We start from the raw sequence: 12,921 nt of genomic DNA on the forward strand, positions 1-12,921 counted from the left end.
TCAGTCAAACTTTACATTTCGTCTGACATTCATTTTGACAGAAATATTGCGAGGAGATCCTGTGCAAGGCCGGTTGATGATGCAGTGATGTTTCTTCCACTTGCAGATAATGGCTCCCATGCTGCTTACTGGAGGATTCTGAAGTTTTGAAATGCATCTGTAACCAGTTTCATTGATATGTTTTGCAACAATAAGGTTGCAAAGGTCTTGGGAGAGCTTTTTGCTTTTATCCATCATGAAATGTTTCTTGTGTGACACCTTGGTAATGAAAACCTTTTATAGCCCATCAATATGTAGGCTACTAACAAAGCTTATATTAATTTGCACAGATAGAAAGGATAACTACTCTCTAACTACTTACAGATTCCAGCTCGTTCCTTCCCTTTCCTTGCCTTAGTGCTTTTTCTTAGCGTGTTCAAAATTTTTCCCCTGTGTTATTCCACTTCATTACACATGACTCTACTTATGGAGTTGTTTGGATTTTTTATGTGTGGATTACCTGAGTTATTACTAATGCCTGGTGAAAATGTTGTGCCCCTGTATTCCACTCTTTTCAAGGGCCCTCTCCTCCATTGGGGCCCTATACTTCCCACTTTCCCCCACCAGTTCGACACCCTTTAATCTGCTGAACCTTCTGCTCGTTTCCAGATATAAAAAAACTCTCTGCAACTCAACATTGGCCTGCCTGCCTCAGCTGCCTGTGAGGGGCTTTTCGGTTGTGCTGCAGGGTGCACAATTCGAATTGCAATTCCGCTTCCTGTTTGCTACCTCAATTGAAATGCGAGAGAAATTCAAGAATTGAATTGGAATTTAAGAGCCAGTTTCAATTAAATTCTGGAATTTTGCACAAGCCTGTTGTGCTGGATTACTGTTCACTGCAAAGCGACCCAAGGATGAGTGCAACTAACTTTGAAAATCAACTACTGCTCAAACTTAAAGGAGAACTCCGGTGATTTGTCACATATATCTCTATTTCTCAACGTCCTTATCAGGCAAGCACCTCCACTCGGCGGCCATATTGCAACACTTTTTGGGCACTTATCGTGTATCTATTTCGGCAGAAATGCGTGTGCGTAAGGATTCACGACACCAATCTTGCTCCAGCAGCGAGATCACAACAAATGATTGGCACGATGTCTTCACAGCACACCACTTGATTGGCTCAATGTATTTTACATATTTTACAACACATCACATGATTGGCTCAATGTATTCACATGTCGACGTTTTGCCATGGAAGGGTTGTGATATGTGTAGACAACTGCCATATTGGCGTTACAAACTAACCCCATGCATTACTATGGAGGATTTTTTGAGTGCTGTATCTCTCTTTATTAGAAAGTCTCTGGTAAAACTAGTTGTTCTGGTACCCCCCACAAAAAAAAAAAAAAGTAACTAAGTAACTTTTACTTAAAGTACATTTTAAATGAACTACTTTTTACTTTTACTTGAGTACATTTTCAGATCGGTATTTTAACTTGTACCTGAATAATATTTCATCAAGGTATTGGTACTTGAGTACAATATTTTCATACTTTTTCCACCTCTGCTGGTATGGCTCTTCTGCATAATGTGTGAGAGGAAGAGGCCTTCTTCTTATTTACCTCAGATCACCTTGTAATCCTAGCCTAAATTATGCAATGACATTTGAGGGAGAGTTCAACTTTTCTTCAGGGGTGACACCCAAGACAGTCCAAGGCAGCTCACAAGCTCTCCCCCAAACATCTCACCTTCTTTGGAAGGGTCTTGGTTGTAAATGTGAGATAGCCCCCCCGGAAATCTATAGAGATGAGAAGGTGCTTGCATGACTCAGAGAACACAGCACTCTCAATCATCACAATTATGTTGGCACAATCTATTCTATTGAAAAAGAGAAAGACTGACATGGAAGGCAAGGTATTTCAAGAAAAAAGAGCAGTAGGCCTACATGACAACAATATATGTGGGTGTAGTAAGGATATCGTAAAAACAACAATCTGAAAAAAGGAAAGGGGTTGGGGTGCAACAGAGAGTTTATGTGTGTTTGTGTGCGAGAGAGAAATGTGCAAGCTAGATAAAGTCCCGGCCCGATATGTTTTCTTTGCGGACATCTAACAATTTCATCAAGTATTATGGACCATTAACCAGACACAAACGCTCACAGAGGAAAAAAATATTCTACGCAGCTACCCGGACCCCTGGCATCGACGTGGTGCCGTTAATCTTCAACGCGACGGATTCCTAAAGAATGCCCTCTGTGGACACCGGGTAAGGCGGAGAAAACTTTCCAAATAGGCTGTATACGTCGTTATGTGGTAATGTTCGCGTGTCAAACCTAGCGTCATTCAGTCCAGACATGCAAATTCTATTTCTCTGGTAGCGTAAACAGCAGCAACAGGCACGGTTAGGTTGGAATTGAAATTACATGACTGGCCGGCATGGACATTGCAAAGTGATTGGGCTGAGATGCCTCTAGCGAAGTAGCAAAGACAAATTGTTCTGTTTTTTTTACCCTACTTTTTGTCAGAAAAACAGTGCGTACCTTATAGTGCCTCTGAAACGCGATGATTGGATATACATCCGATACCTTTGCGCATACAGAATCTAAAAACTCATTCAAAGAGGTAAGTTATTTTTTTATATATTTGTGCCACAGTAGCCTAAGACATGTAACTTGTTGACAGTAACACTTGACATGTAACATTTCATCTGCATGCTGCTAGATAGCTAGGCTATATCATATACGTGGCTGTAAATAAGTATTAATAACAAATAAAAACAATCAGTGTTTCCGACAGTAATGGGTCCTGTTATATGGGGAGGCTATATTGGAGATATTTTCATCTCTATGGTAGTTATATATCTAAATATGTTGAAGTGGACTATTGCATACTTATACATGTAAATAGCAGTCTGTTGACACAAAAACTGTCAGGTAAAACCAATATTTGTCTCTTATCTTTATCTGGTAGTTAATGACAGTAGCCTAGAAGGTGATTTTAAATGTCAACAATTTATTTTTTATCCTATAACCAAAGGTAATGTAAATTGATTACACAGGCAATGATAAAAAAAAAAACTAAGAAAACAATTAAATAATAATGTAGAGGTAAAACCAATATTTGTCTCTTATCTTATCTGGTAATGACCGTAGCCTACTGTAGAAGGTGATTTTAAATATGTCAACAATATTTTTTTTTTATCCTATAACCAAAGGTAATCCAAATTGCTTACACAGGCAATGTTTAAAAAAAATCACTAAGAAAACAATTAAATAAAATAAATTGGTAGTTTCTGGAAAAGGGATTATTTGTCTCCATGAAGATCATGTAGAATGCCTGAGAGAAGGTCTTGGACAGCGCTGAAAGACAGTAGAAATACTCTAGCCTACATTGTTTGTTGTTGTTGTTGTTATTTTCTAAAGGTTTTACCTCCATTTGATAACCAATATTTATGTATGCAGTTGGTAAACAGGCCCATTTGTAAAGCAGCATGGAGTATAATTCATAAGATGTTATGGATGTTATTAGTAGCAGCAACCCTCTGCTGTGTGTAATGTAGCCCTGGAGGAGTGACGTAAGGATCTGGTGATTGTCGTGCACACTCCGCATTTGTTGAAAGCCATTTGTGATTTTATATTTTCTGCATCATTTCACTTCAATCAGCATTTGGGGTGAATGAGTGTTGCTCCTGACAGAATGTGCTGCCGTATAGAAATGCCATCATTTGCTGAAGACGCACACACACACACACACACACACACACACACACACACACACACACACACAGATACATCCACACGGTCTCATGCATGAAGGCATGAACTATAGTTAATGGTGAATAAATGAATTATTGAATAATATTGAATTGAATTGATGGAATGTGCCATGATGACATTACATGACATGGCATGCTGTGTGACTCTCAGGATTGAGGCGTAACATCAGCTCCGCCAAGCCAGTAAACTGGCTTGGGAGAGAAGGAGATGGTCTGCACACAGTATATGGGCTCCAGGAAATATTTGATTTAATCTAAAAAGGCAACGTTTCGATCTTAACAGATCTTCATCAGGCAAATAAGAACTGGAAGAGATGGCCTATATCACATGACCATAGGCCTAGTAATCAGACACCAAACTTGCAATTAGCTATGCCATATCAGGAGACATGGTTTTACTGGTAAAATGGTGGTCATGTCAATGCACTGAAACATAATCTTTCCACTCTTAGATATATTGGGATTGAACAGGTCTCCATTCCCAGACGAGGGGGAGATATAAACAATCTCCTCCTCAGAAGAGAAGCTTTTTATATATATACTTTAGATACCATCTCTCCAAAGGGTCTAAACATGTATTTTGATCTGAAACCTTTCCTGTGATTTTTCCACCATGTTACCAGTAAAATCAGTCTCCTGATATGGCATAGCTAATTGCAAGTTCCTATACAATCAAACTGTTTTTATATGTTTTGCTATTCCATGTATTTTGCATAATGTTGTTTCTGGGTAACACTTTATTTTAATGTGTCACTGTTACAGTGTACCTACCTAATTAGGTACAGTGGTACAACCTGTGTAACAACATGTACTATCAGGTACTATCATTGTACTTGCATTATGTATTTGTGGGTACCTACATATAGTTGTTACATTGTAATACTGAGTGCTTTTACAAAACTTTGCCAATTTGCCTAAATTTTCATCAGAGGCAAAGAGCTGACCTGAGACCTGCTGGATGGGGTAAATTTGGTCATGATAGATTTGATATACAAAGCATTCTTAGCTCCAGTCAAGGCCTCATTGTCTTCAGTGTACATATAACAGCTGTGCTGCTACAACCTTGTTACTCTTTGATACAGTGGAATAAACCTATTTAGTGTACCAGTTAATTACTTACATGTACATATGACATGTATGTTATGTCTTCGATGTCTTGGAACAGGTCTACTAATTCACTACATAGTACATATATCAACTGTGTTGGTACACACTTATTGCTGTTTGATACAGTGGCATAAACCCATTAAAATGAAGTGTACCAGTTAAAGGAGAATTCGATTGTGATATTGACCCTAAAGTGTGTATTGAAACATGATACCGGTGTGAACGTGATGTCTCATTGCCCATCTCGGCTTGTCCCCTGCACTCCAAAATCTGGCTAGTTGGCCGATGCTACCAACAGCTTTTTTCAATAGTGGTGCTTCGCATCCGGGCTAAGCCATGCAAATAAATCACTGTTTTACATCCATTTACGAGGCTCAATGTATCTCCACACTTCATTGGTAGACTTCGAGGGCCCTGACATTTAAAACGAGACATTGAGAACTTTTGAAAAAAGCACTGGTAGTTTACTTTACAAGACGATTTATACAGACAGTATCTTCCACGAAAGCGTTTGCAGTTATCTTGAATTTAGTCCGAGATAAATTAGAACGCAGTCGAACGGAACATGATAAAGGGATCAGATTCCAAAAAAAATAATTCAGTGGAAATGCATGGATTCCAGTTGCTGCTACTGGAAGAAACTGGAATCCATGCATTTCCACTGAATCGATTTTTGAATCTGGATCCCTTATCATACCTGTTCATTCTTACTGCTAAGTTCTAATTTATCGCGGACTAAAATTCAAGATGGCTGCAAAATGTATGTTGTGTCATTGGTGTCTTGGAACATGTCTGCCATTACCCTACATACTGTAGTACATATAACAGCTGTGTTGGTACACATTTTATTACTCTTTTGATACAGTGGAATAAACCTATTTAGTGTACCAGTTAATTACTTACATATACATATGACATGTATGTTATGTCTTCGATGTCTTGGAACAGGTCTACTAATTCACTACATAGTACATATATCAACTGTGTTGGTACACACTTATTGCTGTTTGATACAGTGGCATAAACCCATTAAAATGAAGTGTACCAGTTAAAGGAGAATTCAGTGTGATATTGACCTAAAGTGTATTGAAACATGATACCAGTGTGAACGGATGTCTCATTGCCCATCTCGGCTTGTCCCCGCACTCCAAAATCTGGCTAGTTAGCCGATGCTACCAACAGCTTTTTTCAATAGTGGTGCTCGCATCTGGCTAGCCATGCAAATAAATCACTGTTTTACATCCATTTACTTAGGCTCAATGTATCTCCACACCCCCATTGGTAGACTTCCGAGGGCCCTGGACATTTAAAAAAAAACGAGACATTGAGAACTTTGAAAAGCACTGGTAGTTTACTTACAAGACGATTTATACAGACAGTATCTTCAATGGTTTAGCGTTTTGCAGCCATCTTGAATTTAGTCCGAGAAATTAGAAGAACAGTAAGAACGAATAGGTATGAAGTGGGATGATTCCAAAATAATTCAATTGGAAATGCATGGATTCCAGTTGCTGCTACTGGAAGAAACTGGAATCCATGCATTTCCACTGAATTATTTTGGAATCTGATCCCTATCATACCTGTTCATTCTACTCTGTTCGAATTTATCGTGGACTAAATTCAAGATGGCTGCAAAATGTATGTTTGTCATTGGTGTCTTGGAACATGTCTGCTATTACCCTACATACTGTAGTACATGTATCAACTGTGTTGGTAATATTTATTACTCTTTTGATACAGTGGAATTAAACCCATTAAAAAATAAAGTGTACCAGTTAAGTACTTACATCTACATATACATCCTGTCAATGATGTTATGCATCCTGTAATTGATGTGTTGGAAACGCGGTCTGCTGTTACACCACACAGTACATGTGAATTAGTAGACCTGTTCCAAGACAAGACCTGTTCCAGTTTATTCCACTGTATCAAAGAGTAACAAGGTTGTAACAACACAGCTGTTACATGTACACTGAAGACAATGAGGCCTTGACTGAGCTAAGCATGCTTTGTATATCAAATCTATCATGACCCGATTTACCCCATCCAGCAGGTCTCAGGTCGCTCTTTTGCCTCTGATAAAAATGTAGGCAAATTGGCAAAGTTTTGTAAAAGCACTCAGTATTACAATGTAACAACTATATGTAGGTACCCACAAATACATTATGCAATAAAATGATAGTACCTGATAGTACATGTTGTTACACAGGTTGTACCACTGTACCTAATTAGGTAGGTACATTGTAACAGTGACACATTAAAATAAAGTGTTACCTGTTTCTGTAAAAAAGCACAGCTTTCAATGTTTTTAGAGATTTGGGCCTAGTGACTTGCATGTTTGTGCTGTTTGCCACCTATGGGTTGCACTATTCATAGAATACAATTCGTTTTCTTCAAATTAATTAATTAATTGAATTAATTGATTTTTGTTAAAAGTTGTTTTCTTAATTCTCAGTTGACGATGTGTGTAGGCAGATGCTAACAGAGAGAGAGGGAGGGAGAGGGAGAGAGGGAGAGAGAGAGAGGGAGGGAGAGGGAGAGGAGAGGAGAGAGGGAGGGAGGGAGAGGGAGAGAGAGAGGGAGGGAGGGAGGGAGGGAGAGGGAGAGGGAGAGAGGGAGGGAGGGAGAGGGAGAGAGAGAGAGAGTGTGTAGCTTCTCCTTCTATTCTCTGGGCTAATCCTCCGTCAACAGTAGCAGACACCCCTGTGTCTTCAGTTGTTTGCTCAGTTTGAATAGAAACGCCCACACCAGAAGGCTTACAAGCATCTAAGGCTTACAAGCATCTGGAGCTGTGCTACTGTTACAGTATGCAGCTGTGTGTGTGTGTGTGTGAGTGGGGATAACCAGGACACTCATCCTGAATATATTGAGAAGAAAAAACGAATGGGACAGAAACATGTAGGCCCCAGTATGTGTGTGTGTGTGTGTGTGTGTGTGTGTGTGTGTCTACCACTGTAAACCCACAAGGACCCAATCAATGGGCTCCCAGTTCTCCTGTCATCTGTCCTGATCGGGCAGCATGTTGAGAGTGAAAACCGCTCTTCTGCTCCCTCAGTAATGATGAGCGTCTTGCCAGGTGTGTGTGTGTGTGTGTGTGTGTGTGTGTGTGTGTGTGTGTGTGTGTGTGTGTGTGTGTGTGTGTGTGTGTGTGATATACCAAAAACACTTTTCTGCCCCCTCAGGCAGGCCCACAACATGGGGCTTCGCTTGGTATCTAGCTGAGCCTAATCTGAGGGAGTCGGTGTGTGTGTGTGTGTGGATGTGAGTGTGGGTGTGGGTGGGTGCGTTGTGTGTGTGTGTGTGTGTGTGTGTGTGTGTGTGTGTGTGTGTGTGTGTGTCTGTCTGTCTATCTTCAATAAGATGTGCTGTGCTTCCTTTGAGGCTGTCTCCGAACTCTCAGATGGATGCTGAAGGTTGAAGTCACTTCATAACTTAGTTTTTAAATATAGAAGACGGCTGAGGTTTAAGAGAGAGGGAGAGAGAGAGACAGGGGAGAGAGAGAGGGAGAGAGGGGGGGGAGAGGGAGAGGGGGAGAGAGGAGGAGAGAGAGAATATGGCTAAAGGTGTTTGCATAATGTGGTATGCAGTATATGAAGGAAAAGTGAAGAAACAGATTTAAAAATGTAATGTTGATGAACCTTGAGCTTACAGACTGCATGCCAACTGACAAGCCTCCAGCGTTTCTCCAGGGCAGAGAAGTGTGTGTGTGTGTGTGTGTCCACTGTAGTTATGAACTGATTTCTGTACTTGGTTGAAAAGAAAGTGGTGTGTTTAATCTCTTGTTGCAAACAGATGTCTGTCCTTGTATGAAGTCAAGGTGGTGTGTTTAATGTATTGTTACAAACGGAACATGTTTGTATGTTCCGTTTGTGCATGTTTGAAATCAGACGCTTTAATGTCTTGTTATAAAAGGACAGGAAAGATCTGGCTCTCCAGAGACCCCACTGGAAAGTAATTAGTTCCGTATTCTTACTAGCATTTGTAACACTAAAAGTCATTTCCCAGGCAGTTGACTCTTGGTTCTAGTCATTACCTCTTAGATTAAAAGAATACCAATACAATACACACACACACACACACACACACACACACACACTACTGTGTAGATGTGATTTCATGTCATGGCTGCTCTGAATTAATAAAAATGTTCTAAATGAATCAAGGACCTTATGGGGATTACTTGCATTGATGAATATTAATGAATAGATGCAGTTAACCCTCTCACCCCTTGGGATGATACATAATTGTGTCTGATATGCCTAATTCATCTGAACAGACACATCTGAAGAAGTGTGGCGTGGGGGCTGGGAAGAGAACGCAGGATACCAGAAGCCCTCAGCAGACGGCTGCAGCTCCAGTCTTTTTCCACATGGCAGTGATCTCCACCAGGAGGCGCTAGAGAACAGTGATCTCCACCAGGAGGCGCTAGAAAACAGCGATCCCACCAGGAGGCGCTAGAGAGCAGCAATCCCACCAGGAGGCGCTAGATAGCAGCGATCCCACCAGGAGGTGCTAGAGAGCAGCGATCCCACCAGGAGGCGCTAGATAGCAGCGATAAGAGAGAAGTCATCGTCACATAGAGAGCAGCGATCCCCACCAGGCTGCAGAGAGTTGTCATTGCCACCAGGAGGTGATAGAGAACAGCAATCCCCATCAGGCTGCAGATTGCTGTCATTACCACCACGAGGCGCTGGAGAGCAGGGAGAGTAGTCATCATCCCTAGGGGGTGCTATAGAGCAGCCATCCCCATAAGGCTGTATATAGTGGTCATCACTAACCAGAGGTGACAGAGCAGCGATCCCTGCAAGGCTGCAGAGAGTAGATATCCTCCCTAGGGGGCGCTAGAGAGCAGCGATCCCTACCTTTGCCATATCCAGGAGTGGTGGCCTTCCCCTCCGGTGGCAGCCGTCCAGGGCTGCGTCTTCTGAGATGGTCCCTGCCGATGCCAACTCCAGCGCGTCACCCCCATCGGAGCTCTGCCCCAACTGCAGCCTGGCGTCGCTGGCAGCGGTGCCCGTGGGCAAAGCCGTGGCTCTGGGCCTGGTGCTGCTGGTGTTCATGGTGTGTGGCGTGTTGGGCAACGTCTTGGTCATCCTGTCAGTGGTGTGCCACCGGCACCTGCGCACGGTCACTCACTACTTCATCGTGAACCTGGCGGTGGCCGACCTGCTCCTGAGCGCCGCCGTGCTGCCCTTCTCGCTGGCCCTCGAGTTGTTTGGGCACTGGGTGTTCGGACGGCTGCTGTGTAACGTGTGGGCGGTGCTGGACGTGCTGTGCTGCACGGCGTCCATCCTCAGCCTGTGTGCCATCTCCGTCGACCGCTTCCTGGCCGTCAGCCGGCCGCTGCAGTACCCGGCGCTGGTGACCGGCCGGCGGGGGCTGGTCACCGTGGCGATGCTCTGGACGCTGGCGGCCGCCATCTCGGTGGGGCCGCTGCTGGGCTGGCGCCAGCCGATGCCCGAGGACGAGTCCGTGTGTCGGGTCAACGAGGACCCGGGCTACGTGCTCTTCTCCGCGCTCGGCTCCTTCTACGTTCCGCTGGCGGTCATCCTGGTCATGTACTGCCGCGTGTATGTGGTTGCCAGGCGACACTCCCGTGCCCGCTCCCGCTCGCTGAGGGATGGCGGAGCGACCTCGTTACGGATGCACTGCGGGAATGCTCAGAGCGTGACCAACAAGCAGGACAGAGGAGGAGGAGATGGAGGAGGAGGAGGAGGAGGAGGGGTGGGGGGAGAGTGGGGGGCACAGCAGAAGACCGGGACACTGAAGAAGAGCGGCCGGAGAAGCCTCCTCCGTCTGCTGAGGTTCTCGCGGGAACAGCGGGCGGCCAAGACGCTGGGGATGGTGGTCGGCTGCTTCATCCTCTGCTGGCTACCCTTCTTCCTGGTGCTGCCCATTGGTAAGTGTGTGTGTGTGCGTGTGTGTTTCAGTATGTGTCTGTGTGTGTGTGCATGACTGTGTGTGTGTGGTATATGACTGTTTGTGTGTGTGTGTGTGTGTAAGTGTGTGTGTGTGTGTGTGTGTGTGTGTGTGTGTGTGTGTGTGTGTGTGAATACTAACCTGTCCTTTTACTCCTGTTTGTTTTGCATCAATGTTCATGTTCATCCATTCATAAGACTGAAAGAGGAGGAGAAAAGGAGGAGAGAGAGAGGAGGAGAAGGATGAGGAGAGAGAGTGAGGAGAGAAGGAGAGGTTGGGAGAGGAGGAGAAGAGAGAGAGAGAGAGGAGAGGGAGGAAAAGACAGAAAGGCGGAGAGATGAGAAGACAGGAGAGGAGAGAAGTGGAGGAGAAGAGAGAAAGGGAAGTGTGTGTGTGAGAGTGTGTGTGTGAGAGTGTGTGTGTAAGAGTGTGTGTGTGAGAGTGTGTGTGTGTGTGTCACTAGGCTGCGTGCTCAGTCCACTGCTCTTCACCCTGCTGACACATGACTGCACTGCAACCTACAGCAACAACCACATAGTGAAATTTGCTGACGACACAACTCTGGTGGGTCTCATCACCAAGGGCTTACGAGACTCAATACAGGTTGGAGGTCGACCTTCTGACCACGTGGTGCAGGGGACAACAACCTCCTGCTGAACGCCAGCAAGACCAAGGAGATTGTTGTTGACTTGAGAGGTCACACCCGACACCTGCCACTGACCATCGACGGTGCTGTGGTGGAGAGAGTGAGCAGCACCAAATTCCTGGGGTGCACATCAGTGAAGACCTCTCCTGACCACCAACACTGCATTACTGGCTAAGAAAGCTCAGCCGCTTCTCTACTTCCTGCGGAAACTCAGGCGAAGCAAGTGCTCCACCAGCCATCATGACCACATTCTACCGAGGCACCATTGAGAGCATCCTCTCCAGCTGTATCGCTGTGTGGGGGCGGAAGCTGCACTGAATACAACAGGAAAGCCCTGCAGCATAGTGAACACAGCTGGAAGGATTATTGGTGCTTTCTCCCCTCCCTGAAGGACATTTACACCTCCCACCTCACCAAGAAAGGACCACCAAAATTGTGAGTGATGCAAGTCACCCCCCGCCACAATTTGTTTGATCTACTGCCCTCTGGGAAGAGGTACAGAAGCCTGCGCCCCAAGCACCACCAGACTCACCAACAGCTTCATACACCAGGCTGTTAGGATCCTGAACTCTCTCCCCTTCTCCCCCTCCACCCTCAGCTACATAACATCCTGGACTTTTAGACCCAAAATGGCTGCCTTGCACTACTCCACTTGCACTACTCCACTTGTACACTTGCACACTTGCAACTTGTTGTTGTTGTCCTGTTGTCCTGAACACTTCTGAACACACTTCTGCTGCTCTTACATAACTTGCACCACTATGCCACTTGCATACTTAGGTCAAACAAAACTACCTCAGCCATTTATTGGCCTGACTTTTGCACTATTATATTGACTGTCTACTGTATGCACAATTGCACAATTTCTACCAAATTTTGCTGCTCTTATTTCTTCATTGTATGTGCCTTCTTATTTTACTTTTATATTGTTTACTTGAATGTTATGTTTGTCTGTGGACCTAATTGGTAAAATATGTCTTGTCTCCGCCGTGGGATAGTAGGAAACGCAATTTCGATCTCTTTGTATGTCTTGACATGTGAAGAAATTGACAATAAAGCAGACATTGACTTTGACTTTGAAAAAAGGTAGCTAGAGAAGAGAGACGTCAACTCTCAGCAGTTGACAGATAAAGTGAGAGTGTTTTGACATCAGCACCAGTCAACAAGGTCTGATTCCTTCGTTGCCCATCACTGATCACACTGAGAAATCTCATCTCAAGTGCACTGAGCTGGGAAACACAAATTATCTCGCGCTCGCTCAGACTGCTGGAAAATGCTCTCATGAGATATGTGCACTCCACTTAAGAGCGAGCAAGAAAAAGATGAAGGGAGAGAGAGAGACGGAGGACGGAAGAGAGGTAACGATAGATGGTGAGAAAGAGGGAGAGAGAGATGCAGTCAAAATATTGAGAATGATGGAATGATGGAGATGGAGAGAGTGAAAACAGGATAGAAAGAGATGAAGAAAGAGAGTGTACTGTTTCACTTGTTGG

At 44.0% G+C, this 12,921-nt stretch overlaps 1 protein-coding gene across 2 annotated transcripts in view; it reads left to right on the forward strand.

The window, feature by feature from the left end:
* The first annotated feature begins 2,004 nt into the window (after positions 1 to 2,004).
* adra1ab (adrenoceptor alpha 1Ab) overlaps positions 2,005 to 12,921 on the forward strand; it is a 13,326-nt gene continuing 2,409 nt past the window's right edge. The window contains exons 1-3 of one of the 2 annotated variants that reach the window (XM_048259873.1): positions 2,005 to 2,247; positions 2,507 to 2,603; positions 9,140 to 10,762. In XM_048259873.1, the coding sequence (XP_048115830.1) occupies positions 9,793 to 10,762 (970 nt within the window). In that variant the 5' untranslated portion in view covers positions 2,005 to 2,247; positions 2,507 to 2,603; positions 9,140 to 9,792. Of the gene's footprint in view, positions 2,248 to 2,342; positions 2,604 to 9,139; positions 10,763 to 12,921 lie in introns of those variants that run through there. The other variant, XM_048259872.1, reaches the window with a different exon arrangement.

The sequence above is a fragment of the Alosa alosa genome, chromosome 12, assembly GCF_017589495.1.
Source record: "Alosa alosa isolate M-15738 ecotype Scorff River chromosome 12, AALO_Geno_1.1, whole genome shotgun sequence".
Taxonomy (NCBI): Eukaryota; Metazoa; Chordata; class Actinopteri; order Clupeiformes; family Clupeidae; genus Alosa; species Alosa alosa.